This window comes from Mastigoproctus giganteus, chromosome 11 (assembly GCF_048544385.1).
Source record: "Mastigoproctus giganteus isolate SK-2022 chromosome 11, ASM4854438v1, whole genome shotgun sequence".
Taxonomy (NCBI): domain Eukaryota; kingdom Metazoa; phylum Arthropoda; class Arachnida; order Uropygi; family Thelyphonidae; genus Mastigoproctus; species Mastigoproctus giganteus.
In genome coordinates, this window is record NC_143585.1 from 120,356,919 (window position 1) to 120,374,232 (window position 17,314).

The window sequence follows — 17,314 nt, forward strand, 5'->3', positions numbered from 1 at the left end:
AAATATTATCTCGAAATTTGCTGTTGTGAACTTTAACCACAATATACCAGGTATCAGAAAACTGGCTCTTGCCACCTCGTTTAGAATAATGAAACTTGCATTGAAATCATGTTATTCTAAAAAACAATAATGTCTTTGTGAAGTTAGAAAATTACACAATAAATTAAAGAAATATTTGCACTCCAATGATTGGATTTCATTAAAGACCTCTATTAATTTTCACCTTGCCGCTTTGGCAACGGAAATCATAAACCGACACCGCATCAAACAATGCAATATCTCAAAAATTTGGAGACTTGCATAGTATCAATTATGAACGTCCTTTTAGGTCTCAGTCTACGCCAGACTATCCACACGTAATCAACCTCTCTTCATTTAATTTGACTCAAAACTGTCTCACTCCTATCAAAGGGATTAAATTACAATTTACCTTCGATTACATTCCCCAAAGAAAAGATAATTATAGATGTCGAATTTGGTCTCCGAAACATGGCACAAAAAGACAATCATTCAGCAGATAAATCAGATGGTAAACAACCCTGAAATTCTGCACCTCCTAAACTTAATAAGACCGAGCTTTCAGCATTACATGACCTCAGAAGAAATAAAAACACCATTATACAATGTGCTGACAAAGGGGACACAGTGATAGTAGTTGATAAAATAAATTACAAAAATTAAATACCGTAATTTCTAATGCTTTGAAGAAATTAGCACAGAATTGTTTTCGAATCTGGTAAACCAATATAACAAGTCGTTGACGTTATACCGAAAGAATAATTACATTTCTATGGCCCAACTCAAAGATTTAAAAGCTAGAACATAATATTCCTATGCTTTTCAGTTAAATTAAGCTATATAAAGTGAACTACCCCATCTATCCAATCATCTCGTAAAAGCACTCAGCTTTCGCGTCCTTAGCCACCCATCTATATAATATAGTGAAACCATTTCAACAAGCTATAATCGGTATAAAAAATTCTGATGCTCTTTTTAATAGTTTAAAACATATACAGTTAAAAGAATGATTTATTATATTCTCTTGATGTCATCTCACTATACGACAAGGTGAATGTTGAGTACACACTAGATATCATATATGAAATGTTGAGTAAAAACTCCTCAATAAACCATACAAAATTTCCTATTGAAGTAATTTTTGATTTGATCAAATTTTTAATCGAAGCAAACTACATCACGTTTCAAAACAAGGTGTACAAACAGATTTTTGGATTACCGATGGGTCTAAATCTTAGTGGAATCATGGTGGAAATTTACCTGTCAAATATATTTATCACTTTTACTTTCCAGGATAACCTATTATGGTAGATATCTAGATGATGTCCTTTGTATTACAGTCAACTATTATACAAGAAATCTTATATACTTTCAATAATATCCAAGGAGAGTAAATAAGGTTTTAGAATTTTAAGATTTTCTGAAGTTATTTTTATTAATTTTTAATTTATATACACAATGTCTTCTCCCACTCATTGTCATACGTTGGAGTTCTGATGTATTTTGGTGATGGGTTTAGAGCTCTCGGACCACGGATACCAGGTACGTTGGCTCACTAATGGGTTGCCTCCAGTGGTAGAATTCATATTGTTATTTTAATATTCGTTTAAATTCAAGGAGAGTGTTTGTGAAGAAACATCCTATATGCATAAAATTAGGTAATTCCTCTCTATTTTTTACTTTGATTAATAACATAGGACATACTGAGCTTTGTTGCTCTTTCATTTACTAAATAAATAATCAATAGACATGAAAAATGTAATTAGTATTAGTGTAATGAGCTAGACCTTGGCTAGTAGCAACTATGATGCAAGAAAGCAAGCAGCTTATATGGCATCAGCAAAAAAAAAAAAAAAAAAATTTGCCATTTCACCTATCCAACCCATCCAAAAGTTAGTCTAGCTGTTTTTCTTCCATTTATTCAAACTACTACCCACTTCCACAACAACAGATGGGGGTTTGTTCCAGCAATCAACCACCTGCTGCATAAAGGCAAACTTCCACACGATTCTGTAACCATCCTTCAATTTGAAATTAGAATTTATGCCTCCTTGTGTGTAGTCTGAGCAAGAGGACAAATGCCATTAGCACTGAGCTTGCTCACACCATTCAAAGCCTTGAACACTTCAATCAGATCACCTTGCAGGTGCCTAGTCTCCAGATGCTGCAATCTACAGAACAGAAGCCTTTCTTGGTAAGAGCACCCCTTTGTTCCCAAAACCAATGTCGCTGTCCTTCTCTGAACCCATTTCAGTTCTATGTCCTTTCTAAAATGAGGGCTCCACACCAATATATAGCTGCAGTACTCAAGACGTGGCCTGACCATTAACTTATACAATAAGTGATATGGAAGCCTATTGTTTACTATAGGCTTCCATATCACCTGATAATTTATACACATCCCATGCATTTTTCTTCTCTGCCACAAGTCTCATTAGTTCATCACACATCCATTTAAGTCTAAGCCTTGAATAGCATTTTCTTAGTTGATATGAAAACCTAGTAAGTTCTATGATTATTTCTTGAATGCTTCCCATTTAGAATTTGCTGATGGTAAAATCACCACTTGGTCCCACTGTATAGAATTTAAAAACTGTTTGAGACCACTGTACTCACCATTAAAAAAACAAAAATCCTACCCTTTAATCCTTGTGGTAGTCACATCTTTAAATAAATCCCACATCGATACACTGTCATCGCCTACTACCCAGTGGTTCTGTAGTAGGAGTAGTGGCATGTGATGCAAGAAAGAAAGTGTATGAGCTTATGCAGCATCAGCCAAAAAAAAAAAAAAAAAATCACACCATTCCCTCCAAATGCATGTCCAGTTCCTCCTTAAATTTATTCAACCTATCAACTTCCACAACGACAGATGGAAGTTTGTTCCAGCAATTAACCACCCACTGGCTAAAGGCAAATTTCCTGCACATCTATTCTACATCTTTCCTTTCTTAATTTGAATTTATGCCCCCTTAGGTTCTTAATCTGAACAAGTGTAAGAATCCCATCAGAATTCAGCATGCTCAACCCATTCAAGGCCTTATACACCTCAATCAGATCACTGCATACGTGCCTAGTCTGCAGCCACTGCAATTTGCAGAACTTAAGCCTCTCTTGGTATGAGGATCCCTTCATTCCCTTCACCAATCTTGTTGCCCTTCTCTGTACACGCTCAAGCAAATCTACATCCTTCCTAAAATGAGGCCTCCAGACCTGTATGCAGTACTCAAGGAGTGGCCTGACCATTGCCTTATACAGAGGGACAATCACCTCCTTTTCCCTGCTAGCAAAATTCCTATATATCATTGACAAAGCCCCATGACTTGCCCTGGCAGCCTGTCTGCATTGCTCAGAAAACTTCATATCTGACTGCACAATTACTCCCAGGTCTTTTCATTTTCTACCACCTTAAGTGTAGTACCACACAGTTGGTACGTTTCTCTGGGGTTACTTTTACCCATATACAGTACTTTGCATTTGTCCAGGTTAAACTTCAGTTGCCACTTCTTAGCCCATCTGCCCAAATTATCTAGATCCTGTTGCAGTAGCACACTGCCACTGCTGTCATTAACAACCCTGCCAACCTTTGTATCATCTGCCAACTTCGCCATTAAGCCTGATATACCTTCATCAATATCATTGATAAATATACAAAACAACAGTGGACCCAACACCGAACCCTGTGGAACTCTACTAATAACATTAATCCACGAAGAGCAACACCCATTGATTACCACCCTCTGTCTTCTCCCACTTAACCATCCTTTTATCCATTGTAGCAACTTACCCTTAATACCATTCTCCTCCAATTTGTACAATAGTCTTCCTTGCGCAACAGTGTCAAAAGCTTCCCTAAAATCCAAATATATGATATCAAAATTATTTTTTGCATCCAGTTCCTTTGTAACCACATCATAATATCCTATCAAATTTGTCAGACAAGACTTTCCCTTAACAAACCCATGCTGTGTCTGAATTATTGCTGCAGTCTTGTCTAGATGATTCTGCAATGCATCTTTAACCAGTGACTCCATTATTTTACCCGGAACAGAAGTTAAACTAACTGGTCTGTAATTACTCGTGTCACCCTTCGATCCCCCTTTGTGAATTGGGGATACATTTCCCACGGACCTCCCCTGGGGATTCAGGGGAAGTCCATGGGAACCTCCCCTGAATCCAAGCATGCTCTCATAATTATGGCTAAGGGTTTGCTTAGTTGCTCTGCCACCTCCTTTATTATAACTGGATAGATCCCATCCACCCCAGGTGCTTTTCTTATGTTTAACTTCAACAATTTCTCCTCCACTTTGCTCTCAGTTATTACAAAATCATTAAGTATCCTGCTATAATTTGATAACCTTCTGCCATTTTCAAACCTTAATAATTCCTCATGTGTGAATGTAGATGCAAAATACTCATTCAGTTTGTTTGCTATCTGAGCAGGAGCATCAACAGTCGAACCATCGACGTCAAGTGGACCAATCAGATTCATCTCCTTCCTTTTAGAGTTTATATAAGTAAAGAAATCCTTGCTGTTTTTCTTAGCATCTTTTGCCAAAGATTTCTCGTAATCTGCCTTCGCCTGCCTAACCTCCTTTGTGACCTGATTACAGACTAGCTTATATCTGCCATAGGCTTCTGAGTCGCTTGATAATTTATATTCATCCCATGCAATTTTCTTCTCTGTTATGAGTCTCATTAGTTCATTTGATAACCATTTAGGCCTAAACCTTGAACAATATTTCTTAATAGGTATAAAACTTTTAGTAGCATCCACGATTAATTCCTTGAATGCTTCCCACTGTTATCTGCATATTGTTAATGCATGAATAATCACTGCTAATAATCAGCTGAAGGGTATTCCTCTCTCTCTCTCTCTCTCTCTCTCTCTCTCTCTCTCTCTCTCTCTCTCTCTCTCTCTCTCTCTCTCGTTGCCCCTCTAACATGCTGCTGTAGAAAATAGTCATCCAATAAATACACAAGAGTATTGCTAGTGTGTGAGTGATCAATCCTCAGGTTCCAGTCAATATCTGCAAAGTTAAAATACCCATTATAAGCTATTCTGATTTACTGGTCCCCCTGTTTCTCTGGAATATTTTTCGTTGTACTCATCAGAGACATTAGACCTATAACATTTTTGCTTTCCAGTGATTATGTCACACCAACTGATTCAACGTGTACTGGCCACCCATGTCAACTGGATGCACCTCCTTCAATTTTATATGGTAAAATAAATTTGAAGTTCATCAAATTTATTTTACCATGCTCCTAGCATTGGTGTACATACAAGTATACATGCACCTGTTCATAATCTTAGTTACCTTAACACAGCCCACATATGCTGAGTGGAGAGATCATGTGATACCTAGTAACAGGTAACCCATCTTCTGGCAGGATAAGGACAGTCACACGGTGAGGCATTGAGTCCACTAGTTAAAGAAAGCTTTCCACAGGTATTTCCATCCATGCTTGCTGCACTGTTGTCGATAATTCCGCTGCATTCCTGGGTAGAGGATCCAAAGCTTGAACGGATCTTTCCACAGCATCCCCCAAATATGCTCCAAAGGATTCATGTCCAGTGAACAGGGAGGCCAGTCCATGATGGAAAATCTGCAGAATGCTCTTCAAACCATGTTGTAGTCACCATGGCTCTGTGGGGAGGCACATAGTCCTGCTGGAAGAGTCCATTGCCCTGTGGGTGCATGGCGACCACGAAGGGATGCAGAACTGTACCGTTCAGAGATGCATCTGGACATACCAGATGTCCCAATGTGTGCCAACTGAACACGCCTCAGACCATTACCGACCATCCACATGCCTGAACAGTTCCTTGTTAACATAACGGGTGCATAGCTTCGTGCAGTTTCCACCAGATACGCACCTTCCCGTCCGCTCGAAATAACTGGAAACCAGACTCCTAAGATCAGGAGACCCGTCTGCAATCATCTAAGGTCCAGTGCCAATGTTCTTTTGCCCAGTTGAGACATAGAGTCTTGTGTCATGGTGTTAGCAATGGGACTCTGGTGGGTTGGTGGCTCCCATAACCTACTGCAGCTAATGATCACCTCATAGTCTTGGTGGAGACATTTCTGGCACCTCCCTCGTTGAAGTCAGAGGTGATTTGTGCCACTGTCACTCTCCTGTTGGCTGAAACAATGTGAAACAGACGTCGATGGCCACGTTTATCCACCACCTTTCTTCACCCACAGGGCTGTCCATGATGAGGTGTTATTCTGGAAATGGTGTATTCCCGATACACTCTTGATACTGCTGAACAGGGATAGTGCAATTTCTGTACTGCCTCTGTAATAGTGACCCACGTGTCGGGCACCCACTAATCATCTATCTTTCAAAGTTGGTTAACTCATGACATTTGCCTTTAGCCAGCGGGTGGTTGGTTGGTGGAACAGACTTCCATCCCTTGTGGTGGAGGTTGATAGCCTAAATAAGTTTAAGGCTCAGCTGGACAGGTATTTTGAACGAACAGAGGGGTGAAGTGGAAGTGTTTTTTTTTTTTTTTTTTTTTTGGCTGATGCTGCATAAGCTTGCTTTCTTGCATCAAATGCCTCTGCTAATGCTAATGCTAATTTATCCATACTGACATCGAATTACCGTCTATGTGAATGCAGTGATGCAGTGTAACTATATATCTGCCAAACGGTAGTTTCGTCCACTAGCAAGAGGGGTGACAGTGTTGCGTTGCCCAGGAACCAGGTATTCTATGAATTCTGTCCTTTCGGTGTATTTAATTGTTCACTGACGACCTACAGCAGGGCTTAAATTCCCCAACCTTGCTTTCCAGACTGCTGTAAGTTCTAATAAAAGCAGTGCAAGAGTCCTTTACTTCTGCCTGCAGCTATTATTAATCTATTAGTCTGCATATCCCCATCCAAGCTAGTAGTTTTCCGATACACCTAACGCTGCCCCGATAGCATCAGCACATATTCCTGAACCCTTTTTTTTAAGTGTATCCCATCCCCGAAGAAGAAATCTCCCCTGTTAAAAAGCACAGACCATGCCAAGAAAAATTCTACTCCACAAGTCTTGCACAATCTCTTCAGGGTCGAATTGATTCACAAGGCTCTCATCATATACTACCTTCTATCCCCTTAAATTTAGGGGAGAAGCTTGGTGAAGTTCTGAAAGAATTTGGAGATTATGAATGAATTTAAGTTAAGTATAGATAATGATCAATAATATAAAATAGGTTTATAATTTAGACAATAACTGTCGTCTTTTAAGAAAGACAGAGCATGAAAATTTCTGACAGAATGTAGGATAGGAAATGAAGACTAATTCCTAACCAGGAGTGACAAGACCAGTAACAGACAGTTACTGTGATCGAAATTCATTGTAAATAGGGTAAAAGAAAAGAATGTGGGTAGAATCCTCGACAGAATCCTCGTCAAAGACAAAGTTCAGAGTTGGAAAGATGGAAATAGGCGGGTTTAAAATTTAAGGAACTGTGTCCTGTTAAAAGAAAACTAGAAGACACGTTGGAAGAAAATCATTTACAAGTGTTTTTATTAACAAATATAACTTCAGGAATAAATAATTTTGTAATTAAGCATTTTTGAGAATCAGACCAGCAAAGTTGCCAATGGGTCATGAAGAATATTTAAAATTTGTTGTTTTTCTTGTTTAGGACTGGAGGACAAGTCAATTTGAATTCCATTGAATTCTGCAGGGAGGCCCATACAAATGAAGTAGGAAAGTTCACAGTAAATTAAATATAAGCCTAAAGGTAGTGAACCAATAGAAGTTGTAGGGAAGAGTTAGAGACAGTTCTACATGCCCTAACTAGGACTAGGGGGAAACTGTATTGGATCAAACCAAGCTTGGACCAAACTGTAAACAATTTAGTGTGTCTAAATTAGGCTGCAGCAGCATAAGTGGTACGGCCGAACATCACTAATCCGGCAGCATTGGGACTTGTGGATTGCCGGATCACCGGTGGTTATTTTAGCACATATATTTTACCTAACAGCTAACCGCCTCCTTCTACCTTTAACACATTGACTGCCAAGCTAGTTGAAGAAAAAAATTCCCCAGGGGCCAAAAAATATTTAGGAAATAATTTGATTAGTAATTCTAAAATAAACATTATAATGCCAATGTTGTTGTTTTTTCGCTTAAAATATAAAAAAAAAAAAAGTCTTTTTTTTTATGTTGCATATATGTGGCCACGTTGGCCACATATATGTGACATAAAAAATAATTTACAAAACACTGTCACGTTTTTTCAGAAGTTCAACTTTATCTGTTATGGACAATGTACGGTGTTTGCGCTTTACACCATGTTCGTTTGTTATTTGGTTTTTAGGAGCATTAGCAACTAAGGCCATATTGCTCCGGGGATATGCGGTGGTCATTCCCTGACCTTTCTGCATCCTCCGTATTTGGTGGGCACAGGCTCGAACCCCGGTCTAATCAAGAAGCGTGTGAACGCACTGCTGCTCCTGCCCACCTGGCTACGGAGGTGCCTTACAGCATGAGAGGCACTTCCTTTATGCATTGGAACCATGGCTGGGGCTAAATGTGAGCAGGTTATAATAATAAATGCAGAAAAACAAGTGGGAATGGCTTGCCAGTGTTTACAAGTTCGTGCCAACAGCTGATGCTGAAACCAATGCCACCAAAACAATAGCAGTAGGTTGGAGCACCGATCCAGGAAATTTGAAATCACGTTCGCAGAAATTATGTCCGAATTAGCGGTGGAACCGGATTAGTGATGGTTGACCTGTAATTGGTAAAACGGCAGCAAAATGGTAATTGGTAAAACGGCAGCAAAATGGTAATTGGTAAAATGTTACTAGAGCATAGTTTTTTTTTTTTTTTTTTTATTCCAAAGTAAGTCAACTGTAAAGGTTTCTATAAAAGAAAACTGAAGAGTGTTTGGTTTTTTTTTTTTTTTTTTTTTTGGTAGTTGTTGGCGCATTGGCTTCTCTGGCCATAATGCACCTCCCAAGGTTTTTGCAGTACTTTGATCCAAGTCTGAGGCAGGATTCAAACCCGCGAGACCTTTGGGTTGCCGAGTACGGTTGATGTTTTAGTATGCTGCACTTCATTTAATATCCTAATGTATTCATTGTGCTTTATTTAATTCAGTTGTTGTCCAGAAATTGTCAGTAAGTTTTTCTCTAACTGGCTATAAATTTTAATAGATTTTGTAAACTGTTGACATTAGTTTATTACCTTTGTAATATTGTTAGGCCTAACTCAGGAATCGCTGACTGCCTCGTTTCACCCTAGTTAGTTGTTGGCGCATCGGCTTCTGTGGCTATAATACACCTCCCAAGGTTTTTGCAGTACTCTGGTCCAAGCCCGAGGAGGGATTTGAGCCGCGACCTTCGGGTTGCCAGGCAGGCACTTTACTCACCTAGCCCAGTCGGCTATTTAAATTAGGGCGCTGATACTGGATGTGAACGGCTGATTTTGGCCCCACGATTTCGGCAGAAATTAGAACTGTGCCACTTGACATAAATAATATTGCAAGCACTGGTGTAACTTAATACCATTATAATGACCATATGGATGTCATCCCAGGGCAAATAGCACGTGACAACAGCACGTAAATCCTATTGGTGGTAACTGTTCTTGTGTAGCACTTCTTAAGTTGATTCACCTACTAACTTGCAATGGGTATCATCTGCACTCATTTTCTGAGCTCCTTCTGTGAGACTGTCTCGCCACTCGCTCATCCGCAGTGAACTCGTCAATTCGTATCTGCTCAAAATGGAGGGTAAATCGAGGAAATCGGCTGTAAACACAACCCTGCCAGTGACCGACAACCCTAAAATAGCAGAGCAACACGAAGAACATGAGGGATCTCAAACTGAACCCCCCATTAAGAACAAAAAATCAATCGGTACCAAATTTGATCGAAAAACCAGGTCAAAATCTCAAAACAGAGGGACCATGGAACCCCCCCTCTCCCAAACCGAGTACACAGATATGAGACAACCTGACCTCCCCCTTGACCCCAGCATGCCTGAGGGGACAGTTATCCAACAATCGCTACAACTCAAAGTAGCACTGGATAACGTGCTCAAAGAGCCAACTAACAGAGTTACAACACTTCTTAGGGCAGAAATCGTCACCCTATGGAACAAGCTAGAATCGCTGCTTATCCAGACTCACCTGGAAAGCGAAAAGGCAACTGCAAAATTGGAAGCCTACACTGACTGTGGAGTAAAACAAATGCGACAGCGCGACTCCACATATGCCCATGCGCTGAGGAAGTCACCACCGGACTTTATTCCCGAATCTCAGGAACTGAGCTACCAGACAAACAATTCAGGTGCCAACCTACGGACTACACTGAAGAAAACGCTATCACCCAGACCTAACTTTGTGGTACTTAAACCCCTTACCAATGAAGGTCGTATGTCCAGTGAGGAGGTCAAGAAGACCATCATGGATTCCTTGACAGATGACTTAAAGAACACTAAAATCAAGTCAATTCGCAAAACGCGAAATACAGGAGTAATTATAGAAACAGCCACAAAAGAGGATGCTGAACTGATTGTTAAGAATCCTAAATTACCATCTCTGGGACTCCTGGCCGAGCCCCCTAGACAAAAGGGCCCTTGCATACTGGTACTAGATGTGGACAAGGATCTCCTTCCAGAGGAATTGTAAAGCGAAATTTTCCACAGAAACTTGAAACAGGAACTCCCAGATGAAGAACCAACTTCTCACATAATCCCTAAATTCCAAACAAAACCCAGAGCTGGGCACACCATTAACTGGGTCTTTGAGCTATCACCCAAGGCCTGGAAGATCCTCTCCCAACAAACAAGAATTTACATCAACTGGGGCAGCCACCGCTTTAGGGAGCATGTAGCCGTCCCCAAATGTTTCAGGTGCTGCTGTTTCGGCCACACCACGCACATGTGCAGGCAAAATCTGCCCACCTGTGGCCACTGTGCCGAAATGGGGCATGAATACGCTACATGTCCCAAAAAGTCTCAACCTCCCACATGTGCCAATTGCAAGGCCCTAAAGGTGCCAGCCAACCATTCGCTCCGTGACAGCAGTTGCCCAGTTTATCTCGAAGCCAGAAGTGCTCAACAATCAAGAATAGAATATGGGGAGTAACAGACCAAACCTAAATACCCACACCGTGAAAATAGCACAACATAACGCTCAGAGGGCCAAGGCTGTTGCTGCACAACTGGTCAAAAAGGCAGATGAAGAGAACTTAGATGTGCTGCTGCTTCAGGAGCCATACACTCATAACAAGGAGGTAAAAGGCTACCCCTTGAGATTTAAAGTGGTCCAGGTTGATGGTGACACACCCTGGGCCGCGATCGTCGTTCGCAATCCCGAACTGACTGTCACCAAAATCACTGATCTGTGTACTAGCTGGGCTGTGTGCGCCCATGTAATTTCACCACTGGGGCAATTCTACTTAGTTTCGATATACTGTCGACCGGGGGAAGATATTCTTCCTGCCACCCGATATCTACAGACCATCCAGCTACAAATGCCAAATGCAAAACTCATTATAGGGGCTGATGTTAACTGCAGGTCCCCAGCCTGGCACAGCCGAACTCAAAATCACAGAGGAAATAGAAATGGCCAACGTCTTGAGGACTACTTGTCTAACAGCAACCTGGTCATTCTAACAAACCTAACTGCCTGCCAACTTTCTCCAGTACCCTGTGGGAAGCTACAATAGATATCACCTTAGCTTCAAGCTCCATTGCTCAGCACCTTGCTTCCTGGACAGTCCGTGAGGACTGGACCACCTCTGACCACAGGGTACTAACCTTCCAACTACACCGTTCACTAGTCACTCAACCAACCAACCGAACTCAACAAAGAAGATATGCCCTGAATAAGGCTGACTGGAACCTTTTTAAGGAGGAATTGACCAGTGCAGCCAGCCGCTTCAATCCTAGCGGCCTCAGCCCAGACCAGCATCAATGCGCAATTACACAGCTCGTCAGTAATGCTGCAAACAAGGCTATCAAAAAGAAGAGATTCACACCTGGTGCTGTCCCCTGGTGGTCACCTGAACTCCAGACTCTTAGACGCGAAGTCATTTACTGACGAAAACGCTATCAACGTGCAAGAAGAACATGGCCTCCAGAAGAAACAGAGGCTTTACTGCAGCAATATCGAGTGACCAGGAACCAGTATACCACAACAATAAAACAGCGGAAAAGGCGCTCATGGGAAGCCTTGGTAAGCACTGAAGGGAACGCCGATCCCTGGGGGATTGTGTACAAAGTGACCACTAACAAGCTCCCCAGAGGTGAGGTCGTATCAACCACAAAATTACCGAACGGACTGTACACCAAATCGTGGCAAGATACTATCAATAATATTCTAGACGCTACATTCCAGCAGCCTGCTGACCCACACACACCGGAACAGCTACAGCTCTGCACGGAAAATGAAACATATCACACAACTGCAATTGAAGAACCCTTCACCACAACCGAGCTCAACTTAGCTGCATCTAGAATCAGAAACAAGAAGGCTCCAGGCAGAGACATGCTCGATCCAGAAATCGTCCAGAAGGCCATTGAACTTATTCCCACTACAATACTCAACCTGTTAAACCACTGTCTCCACCAAGGATTCTTCCCCACACAATGGAGGACTGCAATCCTTAGACTTATATTGAAGAATGCAACCAAACCACATGATCTGCCACAATCTTACCGGCCCATTGCACTGCTGCCAGTCTTCAGCAAACTTCTCGAACGGATGATCTCCCATAGAATAGAAGCCCACTACAATGACGCTGGTCTCTCCTCACCTAAGCAGTACGGTTTCCGGAAAGGACGCTCCACGATTGATGCACTGGAAACAATCATTGAAGCTGCTACCAACTGCAACTCCAAATACTTTCTACTAATCTCCTTTGACTTTGCTGGTGCCTTCGATTCCCTCTGGTGGCCCAACGTCCTGGGCAGGCTCCGAAGAGCGCATGTCCCAGAAAACTTATATAGATGCATCAAGACCTATCTCCAGGACCGGCGAGTTGTCGTGTCTGCTCCCCACTGCAGTGTCTCCAGACCAGTCTTCAGGGGATGCCCTCAGGGATCTGTCCTGGGGCCTCTCCTCTGGAATCTGGTGCTGGATGATTTCCTGAACACCAAACTCAACAATGTACAAACCCAGGCCTATGCAGATGACCTGGTCATGCTCTTTTCTGCCAATAACAGAACCCAACTAGAAGCAACTGCCAACCAGGCCATCTCTACCCTTCAAGCTTGGGCAGAGCATAACAACCTAAAGATCTCCCCAGAGAAAACCAATTCGATCCTACTAAAAGGCACCCTTGATTTGAGAAGACCACCCCAAATCAAGGTCAATGGTGTTACAGTAAAACTAAAAACAGAGCTTAAATATCTAGGTTTGATCTTAGACAAAAACCTTTCTTTCACTCCTCATCTAGACCAACTCAGGATTAAGATCAGGAAGTATGCTGCCCAAGTCTCAAGAGTTGCCCGGAAGGACTGGGGCTTAAAGAAGAGAACGCTGTCACTCTTCTATAAGGCAGTTTTCATCCCGGTTATCACCTATGCTTCTGGAGTCTGGTACAAGAAGGCCAATACCGTAGTAAACAGATCGCGCCTAGGAACTATCCAGCGCTCTCTTCTCCTTCTGTCCTCGCGTGCCTGTCGCACTGTCAGCACCCATGCGTTCCAGGTCCTCACTGGATCTCTTCCACTGGACCTGGAGATTGTTCGTCATGGGTTGCTCTACCAAATAGCCAAAGGAAGAGCAGTTACTTGTGCAGGTTTCACCACTGACCCAGCAAATAATAGAAACGCTGAAAAGAAGAGACTTAATGAACATCTAACAGACACCTGGCAAGAAAGATGGCAGGCATCAACTAAAGGCGCTGTCACCAAAAGATTCCTCCCTGATGTCAGGGCCTCCTACCCCCTCACACCTGTCTGGTTTTCACCAGGACTGGAGTCTTCATGACTTCAGAATTTCAGACTCACCCCGCTGCCACTGTGGAGAGGATCAGACGTGGGAGCACCTTGCCCACAGCTGTGAAATCTACGAGGACTTCAGGAGGATCCTAATAACAAAACTACGCTTCAACTACCAAAATCAAGAACACCTAACCCTACGGAATGAAGAAACTTACCGAGCTCTGACTCAATTTGCAATGGACTTATTTACCAGGCAGAAAGCGCTACCACCACCTTAGTATCCAAATCAATAGGTCATAACAACCATGAATGCCAATTGTTGCTACGCATCATTGAGCCATGGATGCTAACGCCTTGGACCAACTTGCACAAGACTTGACCAGCAGTGCAATAAAAGACAGGGTCCGCACATACCTTGACAAATTCCTCATCATTGATTTCTGGACAAACATTGATTTCTCATCATTGATTTCTTGATTTCTCTCGACCAGATGTGACACATTTCATCAAGAAGAGGCCTAGCATCGATCCCTGGACTTGACCATCAATCTTGGACTCCAGGTTTTGACCACCCCCACTGTTCGTTCTGATGGACTACTGGACCAGCCTTCAGTCTGGATGCGACACAGACTCACCAAATGGAGCCCCAATGACGGCACCTGAACTAGACCTTACTGAACATGACCCATCCACCATAGCAGCACTCACACTGCTGGATTTCCAGCAAGTTGTCGGCTCCAACTGACTGGCCGTGCTAGCTGTACCTACCCTGAACTTGCGGAGTATATCTCTCTCTCATTTTTTATTTTATTTTTTTTTATTTTTTTATTTATTTATTTATTTTTTTTTTTTCCGGCTTCTTTCTTCTGTTTCCTGCCATCCGTTCTTTTACTCCCCCACCCCTATTTTTCTCTTACAGAATGATTTTTTTTTTTTTTTTGTGGGGTGGTGGTTTTCGTCCACCTGCCACCCCACTCCTCTCTCTGGTGAGGCACTGGGCATGCCACACTGTCATCAGGGGCCATCTTCCCTTTTGGCCCCTTTCTTCTGTTTCCTACCCTCCAGTCTTCTGCCTTCCTCCCTTACTTTTCTCTTGCACAACGTTTTTTTTTTTTTTTTTTTTTTTATTTAGTTTATATATATATATATATATATGTGTGTGTGTACGTGTGTGTGTATATACATATATTTATATATACACACACACGCATTCCCCACAGGTCTAAATCTAAAAACATCAAAATTACTGCCCGACCTATTTGGCCCTAGAACAAGTTATCAGCGAACAACCCTACGCTCTGTTAAAATTACAACCGTTGCTCAAGAAACAGCGATCATCTCATTCTCAAATCTGGTTCTAGCCACTGAAATCCCAGGAAAGTAGGTGGCAGGACCCGCCAGAGTACTCTAGCTACAGTGGTACACCCGGTCAGCCTCCCCGTGGCATGGTGTGGTAACGTCGGGTCCCACTAGGGGCTCGGCGGCTAATAGACCGGAGGAACAAAGGGCACAACACAATATACAGCACACGACCCCCACACACTTCAAATCTCTGGCCCCGATACAATGTACACCCGCGGAGATGGGAGAAATCCCAGGAGCCGTTAGACACTAACATACCTTATACCTTATATACCTTTGGGTTGCCAGGCAGGCACTTTACCCATCCGGCTAGCCCTGTTGGTATTTTATGGTTCCAACAATAAGAGAAAAGTGAGTGGCCAATATCAAAGATTATAACATAAAGTGCTATTTATAAATAGGCTGCAAATGGAATGAAGTAAAGCAGAATACAACAGCTATTAAATGATGATAATATTCTTATTTATTTAGGTGTAATCAAAGATAGAATCAAAATGTGTTGCACAAAAAGAATATTATGGTGGTTATAAGATGAAACAGCAAAAGTATTTAAAGGGAGAAAAATCTGTAGATAAAGTAGGAAGTGAAGAAAAAGAATGAAGTAAAGAAGAAATAATTAAATTACAAAGACAAACTGCCATGATACTCTTATTTTATTTGTTAATTCTGACAAGGAATTCAAAAAATATTTCTATGCTCAACATTGACATGAAAGCCTCCTTTCATAATTTTAATAAAACGAAAATGATACTGACTGCTTTATACAATGAAGTTCCAAATTATAAATATTTACTTACTGCATTATTCCATATTGCTCCAAATTTACTTTGCTGATCTGGTGTTAATCTGATATAGCTACTGGTAACCATTGTATTTCCTAAGAAATCCCAATATGGTACACTCACACCAGAACCTAAAATAAAATTCAATAGTAAGTAATGTATGTTCTATGTGGGGGGGATAACAATATATAATCCTATATAATTATGTATTATTGAAAACACTAAAAAAAATCACACAAACAGAAGTCAGGTTGAAGGATATATATTACAAAATTAAAGTATGTAAGTTAATAACATTTTACTGCACAAGACACTACTACTTAGACAACTTAGTGGTAGTATTATGACACCTAAGAGAGCAAGCAGAGAGAGATTTAATCCTGGCGGCCCACATTAGTAGTTGGGCATTAGTAGTATCTTCCTAATAGTGTCTTAGTCTTGTATATGTTGCTTTTTTTTTTTACTGCTCTATATTAGCATTAGTAGAGGCATATGATGCAAGAAAGCAAGCTTATACAGCATCAGCCAAAAAAAAAAAAAAAAAAAAACTTCTCATATCACCCATCCATTCGCTCCAAATGTTTGTCCACTTCTGGCTTGAACTTATTAAAGTTGTTGACATCCACTACAACACATGGAAGTTTGTTCCAACTATTAACCACCAGCTGGCTAAAGGATTATTTCTGCACATCTATTCTACAATTGTCTTTCCTCAATTTGAATTTATGTCCTCCTAGGTGAGTAATCTGAGCAAGAGGAAGAATCCCATCAGCATTGAGCTTGCTCAAACCATTCAAGGCCTTATACAATTCAATTAGATCACCTCAAAGGTGCCTAGTTCCAGAAGTTGCAATATGTAGAACTTAAGCCTTTCTTGGTAACACCAACCCTTTGTTCCACTCGCCAATCTCGCTGTCATTCTCTGTACTCATTCCAGCAGCTCTACATCCAGGGGCGGATTTAGGCATGGTCTTTATGGGCTGCAGCCCAGGGCCCCATTCAATCAAAGGGACCCCTTCGTGGTAAAAAAAAAATAAAAATTTAAATTAAAAATTTAAGAAAAAACAAATTATACAAAATTTTTTCATACCTAGATGAAGTTTAAATTGTTGGTCTGCAACACTACTGGATTTGAATAAAATATCAAATATCAATGTTTTAAATGACAGTAAATAATAAATACGGCTCTGTCTTCTATCGCCTCTGTTGGTAGTCACTAAATCAAAATATACTTTGTCATTTGTCAAT

At 41.3% G+C, this 17,314-nt stretch overlaps 1 protein-coding gene across 1 annotated transcript in view; it reads right to left on the reverse strand.

Annotated features, from left to right (window-relative positions):
- Window positions 1-17,314, reverse strand: part of LOC150078390 (vesicular integral-membrane protein VIP36-like) — a 163,907-nt gene that overhangs the window by 120,683 nt on the left and 25,910 nt on the right. Inside the window, exon 2 of the mRNA XM_090384345.1 lies at window positions 16,082-16,197. Within this exon, the coding sequence (XP_090240471.1) occupies window positions 16,082-16,197 (116 nt within the window). The remainder of the gene's footprint in view (window positions 1-16,081; window positions 16,198-17,314) is intronic.